This window comes from Mesoplodon mirus (genome assembly GCF_964341445.2).
Source record: "Mesoplodon mirus genome assembly, chromosome: 7".
NCBI lineage: Eukaryota > Metazoa > Chordata > Mammalia > Artiodactyla > Ziphiidae > Mesoplodon > Mesoplodon mirus.
This window is the reverse complement of record NC_138983.1, coordinates 28515938-28529135: the sequence shown is the minus strand read 5'-3', so window position 1 is coordinate 28529135 and position 13198 is coordinate 28515938. Positions and strand designations below refer to the sequence as shown.

General features: G+C 44.8%; 1 protein-coding gene across 1 annotated transcript in view; it reads right to left on the bottom strand.

Annotated features, from left to right (window-relative positions):
* The window catches only part of MPPED2 (metallophosphoesterase domain containing 2), a 174591-nt gene extending 161890 nt beyond the window's left edge, over nt 1–12701 (bottom strand). Inside the window, exons 1-2 of the mRNA XM_082628448.1 lie at nt 12652–12701; nt 6955–7204 (exon numbers count right to left, since the gene is read on the bottom strand). Of these exons, the coding sequence (XP_082484574.1) occupies nt 6955–7082 (128 nt within the window). The 5' untranslated portion in view covers nt 7083–7204; nt 12652–12701. The remainder of the gene's footprint in view (nt 1–6954; nt 7205–12651) is intronic.
* Nucleotides 12702–13198: the final 497 nt, after the last annotated feature.

Here is a 13198-nt window from a genome sequence, read left to right as displayed (position 1 = left end):
AAAAAATATATCTAATTTTAGGTTGCCTTTTTAAAGCCAGAATTCAAACAAAGAAATCGACAGAATAGGAAATAAGTCAGTTCTAAAATGAAGTCTAACTGCCACGGACCACGAGACCAGTGCCCTCAGGGAGCATATAGGAAAAAGAACTTATTTTTAAAAAGAAATGAGAGAGGAAAAGAAAAATACCCTGTGTTTATATATGAGCACAAACCAAAAGGGCCATTCAGCCATCTCCAAGACGAATTTCAGATTTAAAACATTAACAGAAATTATGGCCATGCTAATGTTCAGGCCAGTGATAAATTTGTAATGAGAAGGAGAAAGCAGCTTACCAAGAGAAAAATGTTTAGAAAAATAAATTTTTTTTTTTTGCACAGCGAATGCAGCCCAGCTCTGTGGCAAAGGATGAATTTCTACCTTGTTAGTAATGTGCAATGTTACAGAGCCCCAGACATTCACTCATTCATTGATACTCTTCCTCTGTGTGAGGAAGAGGTCATTGGTCTTCCCCCTCCAAAGCATCCCCATGATATCTCACTATTATAGTCTTTCCCTACAGAATATCACTAATGATGAGGGATTTGTGTTCTTAATTTCAAACAGACTAAAGAAAAGAGAAGAACAGGAGAAACCCTAGACTGCCAGAGTAGTAAGGAACGATGCTAAAGGGCATCGAGTCCAATGGTGGGTGAGGACCTTGAAATTCAAAGAGGCTCAACTTGCTCGGGATCACAAACCTAATTAGTGACCAAGACAGGACCAGAATCCAGGTTCCCTGAAACACTGTCAAGTCATCCACTATAGCAAGCTATCTGTTTACTGATACTGTATACTCTGCTGGCTTTCAAAAATGAATTTGAAGGTACTTAAAGAAATTTCCCTCCAGTTATAGGACTAAGAAGTAGTCAGCATCCTTGGCCTCACATCTTCCCACACATGACCAAGCTGAATTATACTGAGCCAACGAACAGCCTTTGGTCTATACCTTGATTATAACATAAAACAGAAGAAGGTACCTCCCAAGGAAGCAGTGCTCAAAGAAAGTAGAAGATTTACATTAGAGTGAGCCTTTAATGCAAATCTTGCTAACAAAGCAGAAGGGATTGTAGACAAACCACATTTTTATCATTCTTTAAAAAAAGCTTTTATTATAAAAGTATTACATAGTTCTTATAAAAATAATTTAAATTATACAAAAGTATATAAAATAAAAAGTGTAAGATCTTTACCCATCAATCCCTCCCCCAGATTTGTTTGCAAATTTAGTCCCTACATGATCACCAGTAATGTTGGTATTTATCTTTCTACACATTTTGAGATTTTTTTTTAACCAAATGGCATCATTCTATAACACTCTTCTGTAACTTTCTTCCTGCATCTAAGGATACCTGATTCAGACCTGAAATAAACATTTACTTTCTACCATGTAAGAATGAAACTTCAGATCAGACAGACAAAATCCTGTAAGAATTTGGCATGGAATGATCACCCAGATACCCTAAAAGCTTCAGATCATTTCGGATTAGCAATGCCCAAGCAAACACTGACAGATGCTGTAAAACACAACAAAGCAACAAGAACAAGTTGGACTTGTCAAGTTTTATGCAAGCAGTTCAAACAAAAAGATGTTAACACTCATTTCATGCTCACCAGCTAATGCACAAGACCATAAATATTATCACAGCATCTATTTATCAAGTGCTATCTTCTGGGCACTATGTCGTATACATCATCTCATATATTGGTTACAACCATATTAGAGACTCGTCAAACCCATTTTATAGATGAGAAGACTGAAGTTCAATAATTCTGTCCATCATCACCTAGCCAAGCCAGTAACTGGTGGGATCAGCATGTGTACACAGATCTCTGATTTCAGACCACATTCTCAGCTGCCATGTGAATACTGTCCTCATTCCCCAGCTCAAGCTGTGCCCTTTGTACTCAGTCCTAGTTAATTATGGTTAACTCTTGATGCTTCTGTTGTAACCACAGCCATAGGTAGAGAGCCTAAGACGCTGATGGGGGTACAAGGGCCTGAGATGAGCACAACTGAATGAAGGCCACTGTGATTCTGCAGAGAACAACCAGCTCTTGGGATTCCTTGCCCTCTTGGGACTGTCAATCCCATGGAGTAACTGAAGGCAGGTGAGACACTCCTTGATAGGCAATAAGAAGTCAAGGCACAGACAGAGAAAGACAAATACTATATGTTGTCACTTACATGTGGCATCTAAAAACTAAAACAAACGGACAAATATAACAAAACAGAAACAGACTCACAGACACAGAGAACAGACTGGTGGTTGCTAGATTGGTAAGAGGTGGAGCGGGGGCAAAATAAGTGAGGGTGATTAAGAGGTACGAACTACTAGGTATAAAATAGATAAGCTACAAGAATGTAATGTACAACACTGGGAATACAGCCAATATTTTATAATCACTTTATACGGAGTATAACCTATAAAAATACAGAATTACTCTTTTGTACACCTGAAACTAATACAATTTTGTAAGTCAACTATACTTCAATAAAAAATTTAAAAACAAAAAATTTTAAAAAAAGAAGTCAGGGCACCTTCCAACCCTGACAGCCAAAGCTCCCACCCAGCCAAGTTTGCTAGTAATGAGTCCTGGAGGAAGACAAACTTACTAGTGATTTTCTTATTTATTCATTTATTTATTTTCCAGTGAGTTTCAAAATGGACTGAGACAGCTTAGAATAAAAAGGTGCAGAATCAATAAAACAATCATTAATGTGAAGAGCTAACATTTACTGAGTACAGAGTAGGTACTAATCACCACTCTAAAAACTTTACAAGTCATAATGTTTTTAACCTTCACAGCAACCTTTGGAAATAGGCACTACTTTTATCATCCACACTTTAGAGATGGGGGAAAAAAACCCAGAGAAGTTAATACCTTTGTCCACGGTTGGTTACACAGCTAGTAAGTGGTGCAACCAGGTTTTAAATCCAACAATCTAATTCCACTGGAGACTCCGACCACGACACTACACTGCCTCCTCAAAATAAGTATAAAAGAACAAGAGCTAAGGAAGGTTCCAGGGGTGTTGACAACTAAAGCCGTAGACAAGGACGTAGCTAAAACTGATAATAACATTTGATTTGAGCTTCCTAGCAACCAAACCTTAAAGAAAAAGTTGAGGAATTAACCTCAGTAGGGTAGCCAACCATCTTGGTTTGCAGGGGACAGAGGGGTCTCCCGGAATGTGGGAATTTCGATGCTAAAACGGAGATGGTTGGGTACCCTACTAAAGATGTTTCACAGAGTTTTATTAGGCCTCAGATAATCTAAAACATACCAAACCTTGATGGTGTTTCAGACCTACACTGGCTCCTTGAGCACCTCCTCCCACTATCATTAAAAATACTAAATAATTTTCATCGTTAAAAATATTAAATAACATTCTGCTGGGGAAGATGACAGGGTTGTAGAAAAATGAAGCCCTGTTAATTGTTGGTTTTCAATTATCACATCTATCAGTATGTTCAAGAGTCTGGATAAGAGGGGCTCATGAATTCTGGGTTCAAGTCTGCCCTGTCAACTCCAACTGCACTTTAATTTTCTTTTCCAAGGTCATATCGGATTGCTTTCTTTAAAAAAAAAATCCTCCCTACGTCACAGGCAGAGATGTATAGGCTAGTGACTCTTAGAAAGCTTGGTGGCAACCTGGTCAGAACTCACAGGTGAAACCAAACCAAGACCATGGAGTAAACCCTTAAAGCCAGTGGAAACAACTCTGAAATCAGTAATGAGCTTCTAAAGATGGGAACCGGGTCTTATGCATCTGTGTTCCCTCCACAGCAACCTTTGGAAATAGGCACCTTGCAAATAAATGTCTTAATTGCAATCTTAATCTTAATATGTCAGAGCTAAAAAGATCCATAACTATCATTTGGTACAAATGTTTACATTTACTGAGGCCGGGAGAAAAGAAGTAAATTGCCCAAGATGGGTCACAAAGCTGAGGTGAGACAAACTGAATTAAATGGGAAGTGAGCTATTCCTTAACTAAGGTAAGAAAACCTCAACTAGGTTTCATGAAAGAAAATAACAGATCATTTAAGGGCCCAGCACTGTAACTCCAATCCAGGTGATCTGTCATGGGTCTTCACAGGCCTCAGTTGTTAAGTGCCAAAGGAAAGCAAATATTTTAAGAAACCCATGCAAAATAAATGAGCAACTATTCAAGTGGAAAAGACAGTATCTTTGTGGAGAGGATTAAAGCTCTACCATAACATGTTAAAAATTTTAGAAAAACTTAAGACATTTTAGACTAAACATTTTATAGGTATTTTCCAGCCAATTTCAGTTTCTATTTAGACTCAAGGCAATCTTTTAAAATATAACATGATCCCATTTAACCAAGAGAGCTGAATGCCCAGCATGGGCCGGTGACTGTGCCAGGGCACCAAGCACGGAAAGGAAAGGCCAAGGAAAAGGTCGGCCAGCATCTTGATAACATGCACACACGTTCATACAAACACTCAAAATATTAAGACAGGACAGAAGGACCCCAATGAAAATGTCCAAATCTCAATCACAATTTCTCATCTCAATGCACAATCAAATCAATGGATCAATCAAGCAATCAATCAATTAGTATTTCTAAGCACCTGTTACCTGCTCAATCCCTGCCTTTAAGAAATGAATGATATAGTTGAGAGAGAGGGCGGGTGGGAGAGAGGGGAGAGCTAGAGAGGGAAATAATAATGGAGGTGGTCTGGTTTGAAGTAAATACCAAATGACGAGGGACATCGTGTTGGTAGGGGGGTAGGTAGGCACAGTCATTTTGGATTGGGTGAGATAGAAGAGGTTTCCTAGACATAGAGGGGCCTGAACTGGCTCTCAGCGGAGCATAAATGTGAGTGTCTCAGCTGTGAGAAACAGTGAAAGCATTGAGATGGAAAGGCTCACGGGGTGCTCAGGTGGCAGAACCAACATGAGTGGCTGGAACAAACGGTTCAGGTGGGAAGCCCTTAGTGGGTGATGAAGGTGAAAAGGCCAGCTGCAGTTGACCATGGAAGAATCCTCTACTTCTAGGAAGGAAGTCTGGTAAAAGGGCTACAGAGCTGTCTAGGCTGCCACTGCAAACTCCATTTTTCAAGCCTTGTTTTCATAAAAGGTATAATTTGATCCTTCGAACTTTTCATGGCTAGATCTAAGCACATCAGTCCTAAAGTTACATGATTTTTAAAATATCTCTGTGCATTCAAAGTTCACCAGTGGAATCTTAGGGCTACAAACAAGCGAAGAATAAGCTGAGATTCCCGGTCAGTCATTTTCCAAGGAATGTGGGGCAAAACATATGTTCCTTTGCCTGGGAGGAAACAGAATCCACAAAGTGCTTTGTGATTCTTTAATACAAAATGTCACACCAGCAAAGCAGAGCTAAAGGAATCCTAAGTCCAGCTTGCACACATTCTATAACATATTTGAAGAAAAAGAAATTATCAGAAGCAGAAGAAAAGGAATATTTGAAATGAACACAGTTATTGTTCAGAAAAGCCATTTTAACAAAGAAAAATCTTATTCCCCTTAAAAACCTCTCCTTAAAACCATGTTAGGAATCCTTCATCATCATGAATATATTCTGATTTAAAGAAAGTAGAAAAATCTTAGAAATAGTTTAGCATTAATCATTTGCAACGATTTCTTTTTTTTTTTTTTTTTTTTTTGCAGAATTCCCATCATAGATAATTGAGTATCTCTACAGAATATACATACTTGAGAAGTAACATCCCAGTATTTACTATACTACCCAGGCAGTCAAGAGAAGGATCTTTTTGTTTGGTTAGTGTTTCTAAATTTGGGGGGGGGGAGGTTGAGAGAGAGTGTGTGTGTGTGTGTGTGTGTGCGTGCGTGCGCGCGCGTGCATGTGTCTATGTGTGCGTGTTGGGTGGGGGGGGGGACCTACTGTTTTTTTTTAAATGCCCAAATAAAACAATTACTTAAAAAAGAGCTTGTGACTTGGACATGCCCCGAGTTCAATTTTGCCAGCAATGGCAAAAACAGTCAACAGAGCCCTAACCTCTTTTCCCTCTTGACTATATAATGGTTTGCAAAGGGGTTTAGTCCTACTATGAAAGACTCATGTTAGACATTGGAAGAGTCTAATAGAGGAATGAGCACCAGGTCTTGAATAAACAAGGGAGATGGTGACCTTTTGCCCCTTCTGCTGAAAGCCAAGCACATCCTGCAGCAGAGGAATGGAAAAAAAAGCTGGTGTGCATCCAGGTGCTGCAAAATCTTTGCCTCTGGATTTCTCCCACACTTTGCTCCTGAAACAGTTTAAACTGAGACATGACTTAAATAGTATTAGGGAGTGAGGGGAAAGTACAATTCCTGGAACCAACTGTTCCACTGTCCCTTAATCCTTTGTTCCCCATATTGTTTGAGTTCCTGCAGCATGCAGCACACGTTCTACGAGCAACAGGCAAGACGATGGATTTAGCAGTGGCTGGACAATTAGTCCCAATTAGGCCTGTTTCCCAGCTGAATGTAAAGGGGTGGCGGGGTGAGGTGTGTGGGGGGAAAAACTACAGAAATTTTAAAGATATTTCATCATGGAGGCCAGCAGTATAACATAAAGCAACCTGAATTAGGGGTCAGGAGACTCTGCCAAAATTCACTGTGTGACATTAGGCAAATACCTTAACCTCTCTGTTGTAATACACAAAATGAGGGCAACCCTCAGAGGCTCTGAAGATCTAATGCCAAATTGTAGTTGAAAGTACATACTCTGGAAATGTTCAACGTTACACCGACGTGGAGGATTCCTCTGAGTTGTACTTGGAACCACAGATACCCATCTGTTTGGGGAATCATACACCTTTTATTCTCCTGGGCAGAAGTCATTAGTGAATTTCTTATTTTATTTCTAGTTTCCTGATGGCTAATTTTTTTAAGTTCATGAGTGATACTTACATATGTACATGTGGCGGCTGGAATCTGCTCTGGTTGATGTTGTAGTGCGTGAATGCCTGGGTGGGGTTGGAGCTGTACTCGTCCACCGTTATGGTAACCTTGCCTTGAGAAGGAATCCCATGTGCCATCCTTCCTCCCTATAGGCATGAGCAGTTCACAACTTTCCGGAGCCAAGGATGGAAGCAGGCATGGTGCGTTTCAGCCCAATCTCTGAACCCAAGGGTCTACTCATCAATACTGCTGTGTGTTTCTGAAAAAAACAAATGAAAAAAAATGAGAACAAAGAAAAAGAGGATGTTCTAAGCGATGTCAGATGGGACACTTAGACATGAAATTGGTTCAGGAAAAATCTTAATCTGTGTGGTTGCCTCACGGATAAAACCCTTCCCAATTCTCCACCCAGCATGTACTTCAAAATGGACGTGACACTCCAAATGATACGGCTGGCTGCTAGCAAATCATTTCAATGGTGTTCAAACTAAGATTTCCTCTTTAATTATAATTATGGCACTTAACATGAATCACGGAAGGGGCACATCCACAGTTGCCATGGTGTCTAACTATAAATGGTTTGTGCTCGAAGTGGCGAATCTTCCAAACCTTCCCTGCTAATTGGAATGTTTGGTCTGTACAAAGTTGGTGTCACAGAATAATTTGAAATCCCGGTGCTTAGCACAGCCATAAAACACAATGCCAAATGTAAATTTTAAATGCTGTGCTCATAACAGATACCTGTTTGTAACTATAATACACGCATAATATATACACACATCACATATATTTTTTTCTTTCACAGTGGCTCCCAGCACACATAGGTACTCAAAGCTTGGTATATATATGGATTCCACTCTGGCCAAGAACTTTATGGAAGGCAAATCCTTGCTAAATGTAATATAATTTCTTTAAACCCTCCAGTTACTCAGAGGAAAGTCAAATACATCCAGGCTTGGACCACCATTTTGGATGCACTCATTACCGCCCCTCTTGGAGCCCAGAAGGAGAGGTAAAGGAGAGTGGCCACTGAATCTACCACTTCACTCCTGCTTGGTGCTGCATAATTCTCAGTAGCTGGTTTCACACTTTAAAAAATGTTTCTGTTCTTTTTGATTCTTTGTATAAATGTCAATATATTATTTGCTGCACTGGGTTCGGAAATGCGGATGCTTATTTTTATACCAAGTGTGCAAAGACTGAGCAGTGCACATCCCTGCTTGGTTGCTGTTGCAATTGATCAGTGAAGTTTTAAAGAAGCGGGCAGCACGCTCCCTGGATAACCCTTAGGTAACCCACATTCTTACTCTAAGTGCTCCACATTAGAATACTTTCACCATGTGCACCATTAAGCTCTGGGAATCTTAGCTGCTATCTCAAATAAAAATATTTAGAATAATAGGATTAGATTTAAATTTGGCATGAAACACCTTAAATACCAAGCAAAAGGCAGATGGCCTGCCATAGGCCATTTATTTTATTATTTTACAACCCAGGGCTTGTGTAGTCCTCCATATGCTAGCTGGGCTAAGAAATTCCGCAGCATTCTACTCAAATCATTGCCTTCTTCATATTAGCAAAGCAAGCTAAATAACACCCACCTTGCCTGCATTCCTAATACACAGCAGCACCGCCAAGAAATGAATCCCTCATGCTCTGGCATTTTAAACAAAGTGTCACTTAGGGTTCTCTTTCTTCTTCCTGACTTCATGGGAGGTATGAGTCCTCTAAGCACTAGTTGACAGACAACCAGGCCAGTAGGATTAACAAGTTAAAATCTTTCCCCACTCCTCTGATGTAAGATATCTATAAGAACTGCTTACAAATCATAATGTAGCAGTTTTCATACCAAGTTTGCAGCTGTTTCCTTAATTTCCCCCACAATTATATTTTACTGTTATTTTGCATAACAGTAAAACACAACACCTGCTTCAAATTGCAGTCCTGTTCTAAGTACTGTAATTCTCTTTTGAGACACAAAGTACAGAGAGACACGACTGAAGCGCAAAACTGCATAATTGCACCACGCTGAAAAGTAAAAACAAATGAAAACATCTTCCTGTTATAGAAATGACTGTCATTAAAAAGAATGTTAGCCATCAAAGCACAGAGGGGAAAAAATACACATTTTCAGACTGCAAGAACTTAGTGTTTGCATAAATTAGAGAGTGGTGTAAAAATTACAGGGCAATTCTTATGTTCCTGCCATCAATGTCTATTGTGTGAAATACAGAACATCAAGAAGCAAGGGAAGCAAAATTCATGCCTAGACCATTGTGACCTCTCAGTAACAATCTCTGCACCCGGTGCCAGAAACAGTTTAAATGTTTCTGGAGTAAACTCACTAATTAAACTAAGCAAAATGGCCTACAAATGAAAGATACATTCCTGTTATGTAAATATCTAGGCAATGACTTACAGTAGTTAGCATCAGACCCTCCCGTTTGAAGCCCAGAAAAGATGGAACTTAGAAGGTGATCAGTTTGCACTCCTATATGGTCCACTGTACCCTAAAGTCAACATGGGATTTTGCCTTTTCTATCAAGTGAGATCTGTGCCTCTTCAGCAAGCACAGGCCCCTGTAACTCGGAAAGGCTAAATGGGCGGCTGGCACCTCATTTGAATTCATCTTTACCATGTTCTCTTTCAAATGTTTTATCGAAACAGTGCACCTGCAGTGTCTATCTTCTTTAATCTGGAGTCCTTTGAAGAAAATGTCAGACTGAGGCAGAGAGCTTCAGAACTTTCACAGGAACCTTTACAGACAAATCAAGAAAAAGCTTATTTTTTAAAAATGCTATGTTCACCCCCACTCATATCACAAGATGATCATATCCCAAGAATAGGAAACACCAATCCATGGGAAAGACTTTTTTTTTTTTTTTTGGTAAACTCCCTCCTCTAACCCGAGAAATCTAGAAAAAGCTTGAAACAAGACAGAATGATACACCACCTAAAACTACCAAGAACCTGCATCACCTTGCTTCACATATTTAGTCAGTAAAACCTTCCAAATAACCAGATTTTGGAGCATCTCATCCTCATCACACTTACATTACTTTATGTATAATATTTACAGAGACCAGTATTCTTTTTTAAAATTTCCATTTTTATACTTCAATACATTTGCTCTACAAAACAAAGGAACCCAGTACTAAATGCCAGGAATCCTAAAGAAAAATGTAAAAGGGATTGACACTGCCAAACATTCATGCTGGTGCTACTTTGAGTTTCTCTTTAAAAAAGAATCATGTGAGCACATTTTGCATTTCCTAGACAGCAATCACTTATCCTGTGCCTTAAGCTGTGCAACTTGGAATGTTCTTTTTCAGGAATCTAGTGGGAAACGCTTTTAAAGTCTGCTGGCAATGAAGGGATTAAAAGCTGAGGAATTAAATAACTGTCTCCACCTCCTAGACACCAGAAGTCCAATTTACCAAAAGTTTTCAAAGCAACAACTCATGACCTCTCTGCCCGAGCACCGCACGGCACAGCCTATGAGAAAGGAGCCCGTGATTTCCTCGTTTAAACAAGGATGCTCATTTTATTCACTAGCCCTAAGAAGACCGCCCGACCGCCTGGCCAGACTTTGGGACTCGCCTGCTCCGACTCCGCCAAATTTCGCTTTCTCCTCCCTCTGCAGCACAGATCGAGTGCTTTCTCAACTCACGCCCTTACGCTTTCATGCCCATCTCCAGTTACTCATCCCTGTATTCCGGAGCGATGCCCAGAAGCCTTCCGGGCGGCTTCTCCAGCAAGGTGTTTATAGACGGATGCACAAAGTTCCACGTGCCTCTGTCCACAGAGCGCCCTCCCTCCCGACGCACTTACACCTGAACTTGTCTCCAGCACTGCGGACACCCGGCTGGCACATTCTTTCGGAAAGAAAGGGCAGGACTTTTCTCCCGCGCCTCTGGCAACGCGTAGAGTCTATATATGGTGGGGCGGGGGGCGCGGAATTCTCTACTTTGGATTGGTGTGTTTGTTTTAAATCTAGGGTGGGCAGTTGGGGGTGGTCAGCAACTACACACACACACACACACACACACACACACACACGCACTCGCGCGCGCCCTGCCTTCCCGGCTCACGGCCGGCTCGTCCGGACTACGGCTCCCCCTTCCTTCCTGGAGCACCAGGCTCGCCTTACTCGCTCAGTCCCCCGTTGCCACCGCCGTCGCCTCCGCTGAGGCCGCCGCTGCTGGCACTGTTGGCGCTGGCGCTCGCGGCCTCAGGCTCCGTTGGGCGCCTGTCTTTCTTTCTCTACCTTTCCCCCAGCCCCGAATTGATTGATGACCACCGGCGGCCAATGGCTCTGACACCGCGCCATCCTCGCTCGAGCATCACAGCCCCACGCCCCCGACGTCAGCCTCCAGGGCGCGTTGGCATCCCCGAACCCTCAGAGCGGAGCCCGCGCCCGGAGCCGCCACCGCCTCCCTGCTCTCTGCCCCGGAGCTGCGGGGCTGCTTCCCTGGAGCCGCAGAGAAAGAAAGGGAGGGAACCAGCGAGCGTTGGAAGGGGGTGTGGAGGCCACGGATTCCCCCCTCTTCGGAAATCTTTTCTTGCACTTAAAGTTTTGTTTGTTTTTTCCACCATGACCTGTTTGTGTTTGTTTGCAGAATCTCAAATCAATTACACATTTTTCATGACCCGCATTTGCACTTAATTTGGGGTGTGTTGGGGGGGAATGTGGTAATAAATCTACCCCACTGGAGCATCCTTAATTTCTTTCCTTGCTGGTGGATTCTAATTCCCTCCCCAATCTCCAGGAAAATGCCCCCTCTACCTCCTAGGCCGCAAACCTCGGAATTCAAAGGCTTTACAAAGATAACCCTGTTACATGTAAATAGCAAAGAAACTCCTGCCTCAGGGAAGAAATCGGGCGGCAACGGTTACTTTTTCTCGCCGCTCGTCCCCCGCCGCCCAGCCCGGGTCGCCTGCTCGCTCGGCAGGCTGCGATCGTGGAGACCGGAGGCGGCGGGGGAGAGCGAGGTTGGGGCGCCGGGAGAGAGTGAGAAAGCCCCGCGCGAGAGCGGCGCGCACGCGGGCGGCCCGGGGGCGGCCGCGGAGCGCAGCCCGAGCACAAAGCTGCGCGGCGCCTTCCTGGCCACCGCACCTCGCTCGGGCCGCCGCGGACGCCCGGGGTTCAGGCCAACACAATGCACCCGGGCCTAGGCCGGGGCGGCTCGAACACGTAACCCCGGGACTTTCTAGTAAACAGCTCGCCTTGCCCTCGTCCCCACCCCCATCCCCGCCGCCGGGCTTTCGCCGCCGCCCCTCGCCGACACCCCCTCCTTCCCTCCTAAGAAATCCAGGCGGAGGAGGGAGCCGCGAGGTGAGGACCCTGGGAGGTCGAGGGCCGAGGACTGGGGGTGGGGGGAAGCGGAGAAGGGCAGAGGGGCAAGATGGGGAGTGGGAGGGAGACAGCTCCTAAGAAAGAATTCGCTTTCGCTCGGGGGTTGAAAATAAGCCCTCCTCGGGTTCCGAATTGCCCGGGAAGCGCCGGCTTGTGAGAATGTCAGGGGAACCGGGGCAGCCGCGGTCCGCAGCCTCCGAGCCCCTCGCACGCGCCGCTGACAAGGCACCTCGCACCCGGGCTCCGCTTTGTGTGTGCATTTTTTTCCCTTCCTCTCGCGCGCGGCACCGGGCGCCCGGCCGCCTCCTCCCCCTCCCCCGCCCTCCGCCTCCCTTCCCGGGGCGGATTACCTTTCCCGGGCTGCGCTCCGGGTCCCGGGGATGCCTTCAGCGCCCGGCGAGCAGGCGATCCATCGCTGAGCAGCAGGAGCCGGCGGGAGGCGCGCGGGGGCGGCGAGGGGCGCGGGCGGGCCAGAACCTTCGACCCCAGAGGTCCCGCCGCGGGCAGGGGCTGGGGGCCGGGGGGCGCGGCGCGGGGGAGAAAGGACGGGAGCAGCCTCGATCTGGGGAGAGAGCGAGCGAGGGGGCGAGGAGAGGGAGCGAGGGCGCGGCGAGCCGGAGGGAGCGAGAGCGGTGCAGTGACAGGGACTGCCACTGGGGTCAAAGGAGCACAGCTCCAGGAAGCAGGGCGGCCGAGGCGCCGCTCTGTGCGCGCTCCCCTGCGGGACCCCGCGCCCCCGCACGCCCCTCCTGCTGCCCCGGCCCACTCGAACCCCCACTGGCGCCCTGAGGCCCCGGGGTTGCAAGAGGAGGAGGGAGCTGAGGGCGAGGCCGGCAGCCTGCTGGTGCTCCCGGGTCAAGCAGGCGGCAGGAAGCTGAGCTGCAAGTTCATCATCAG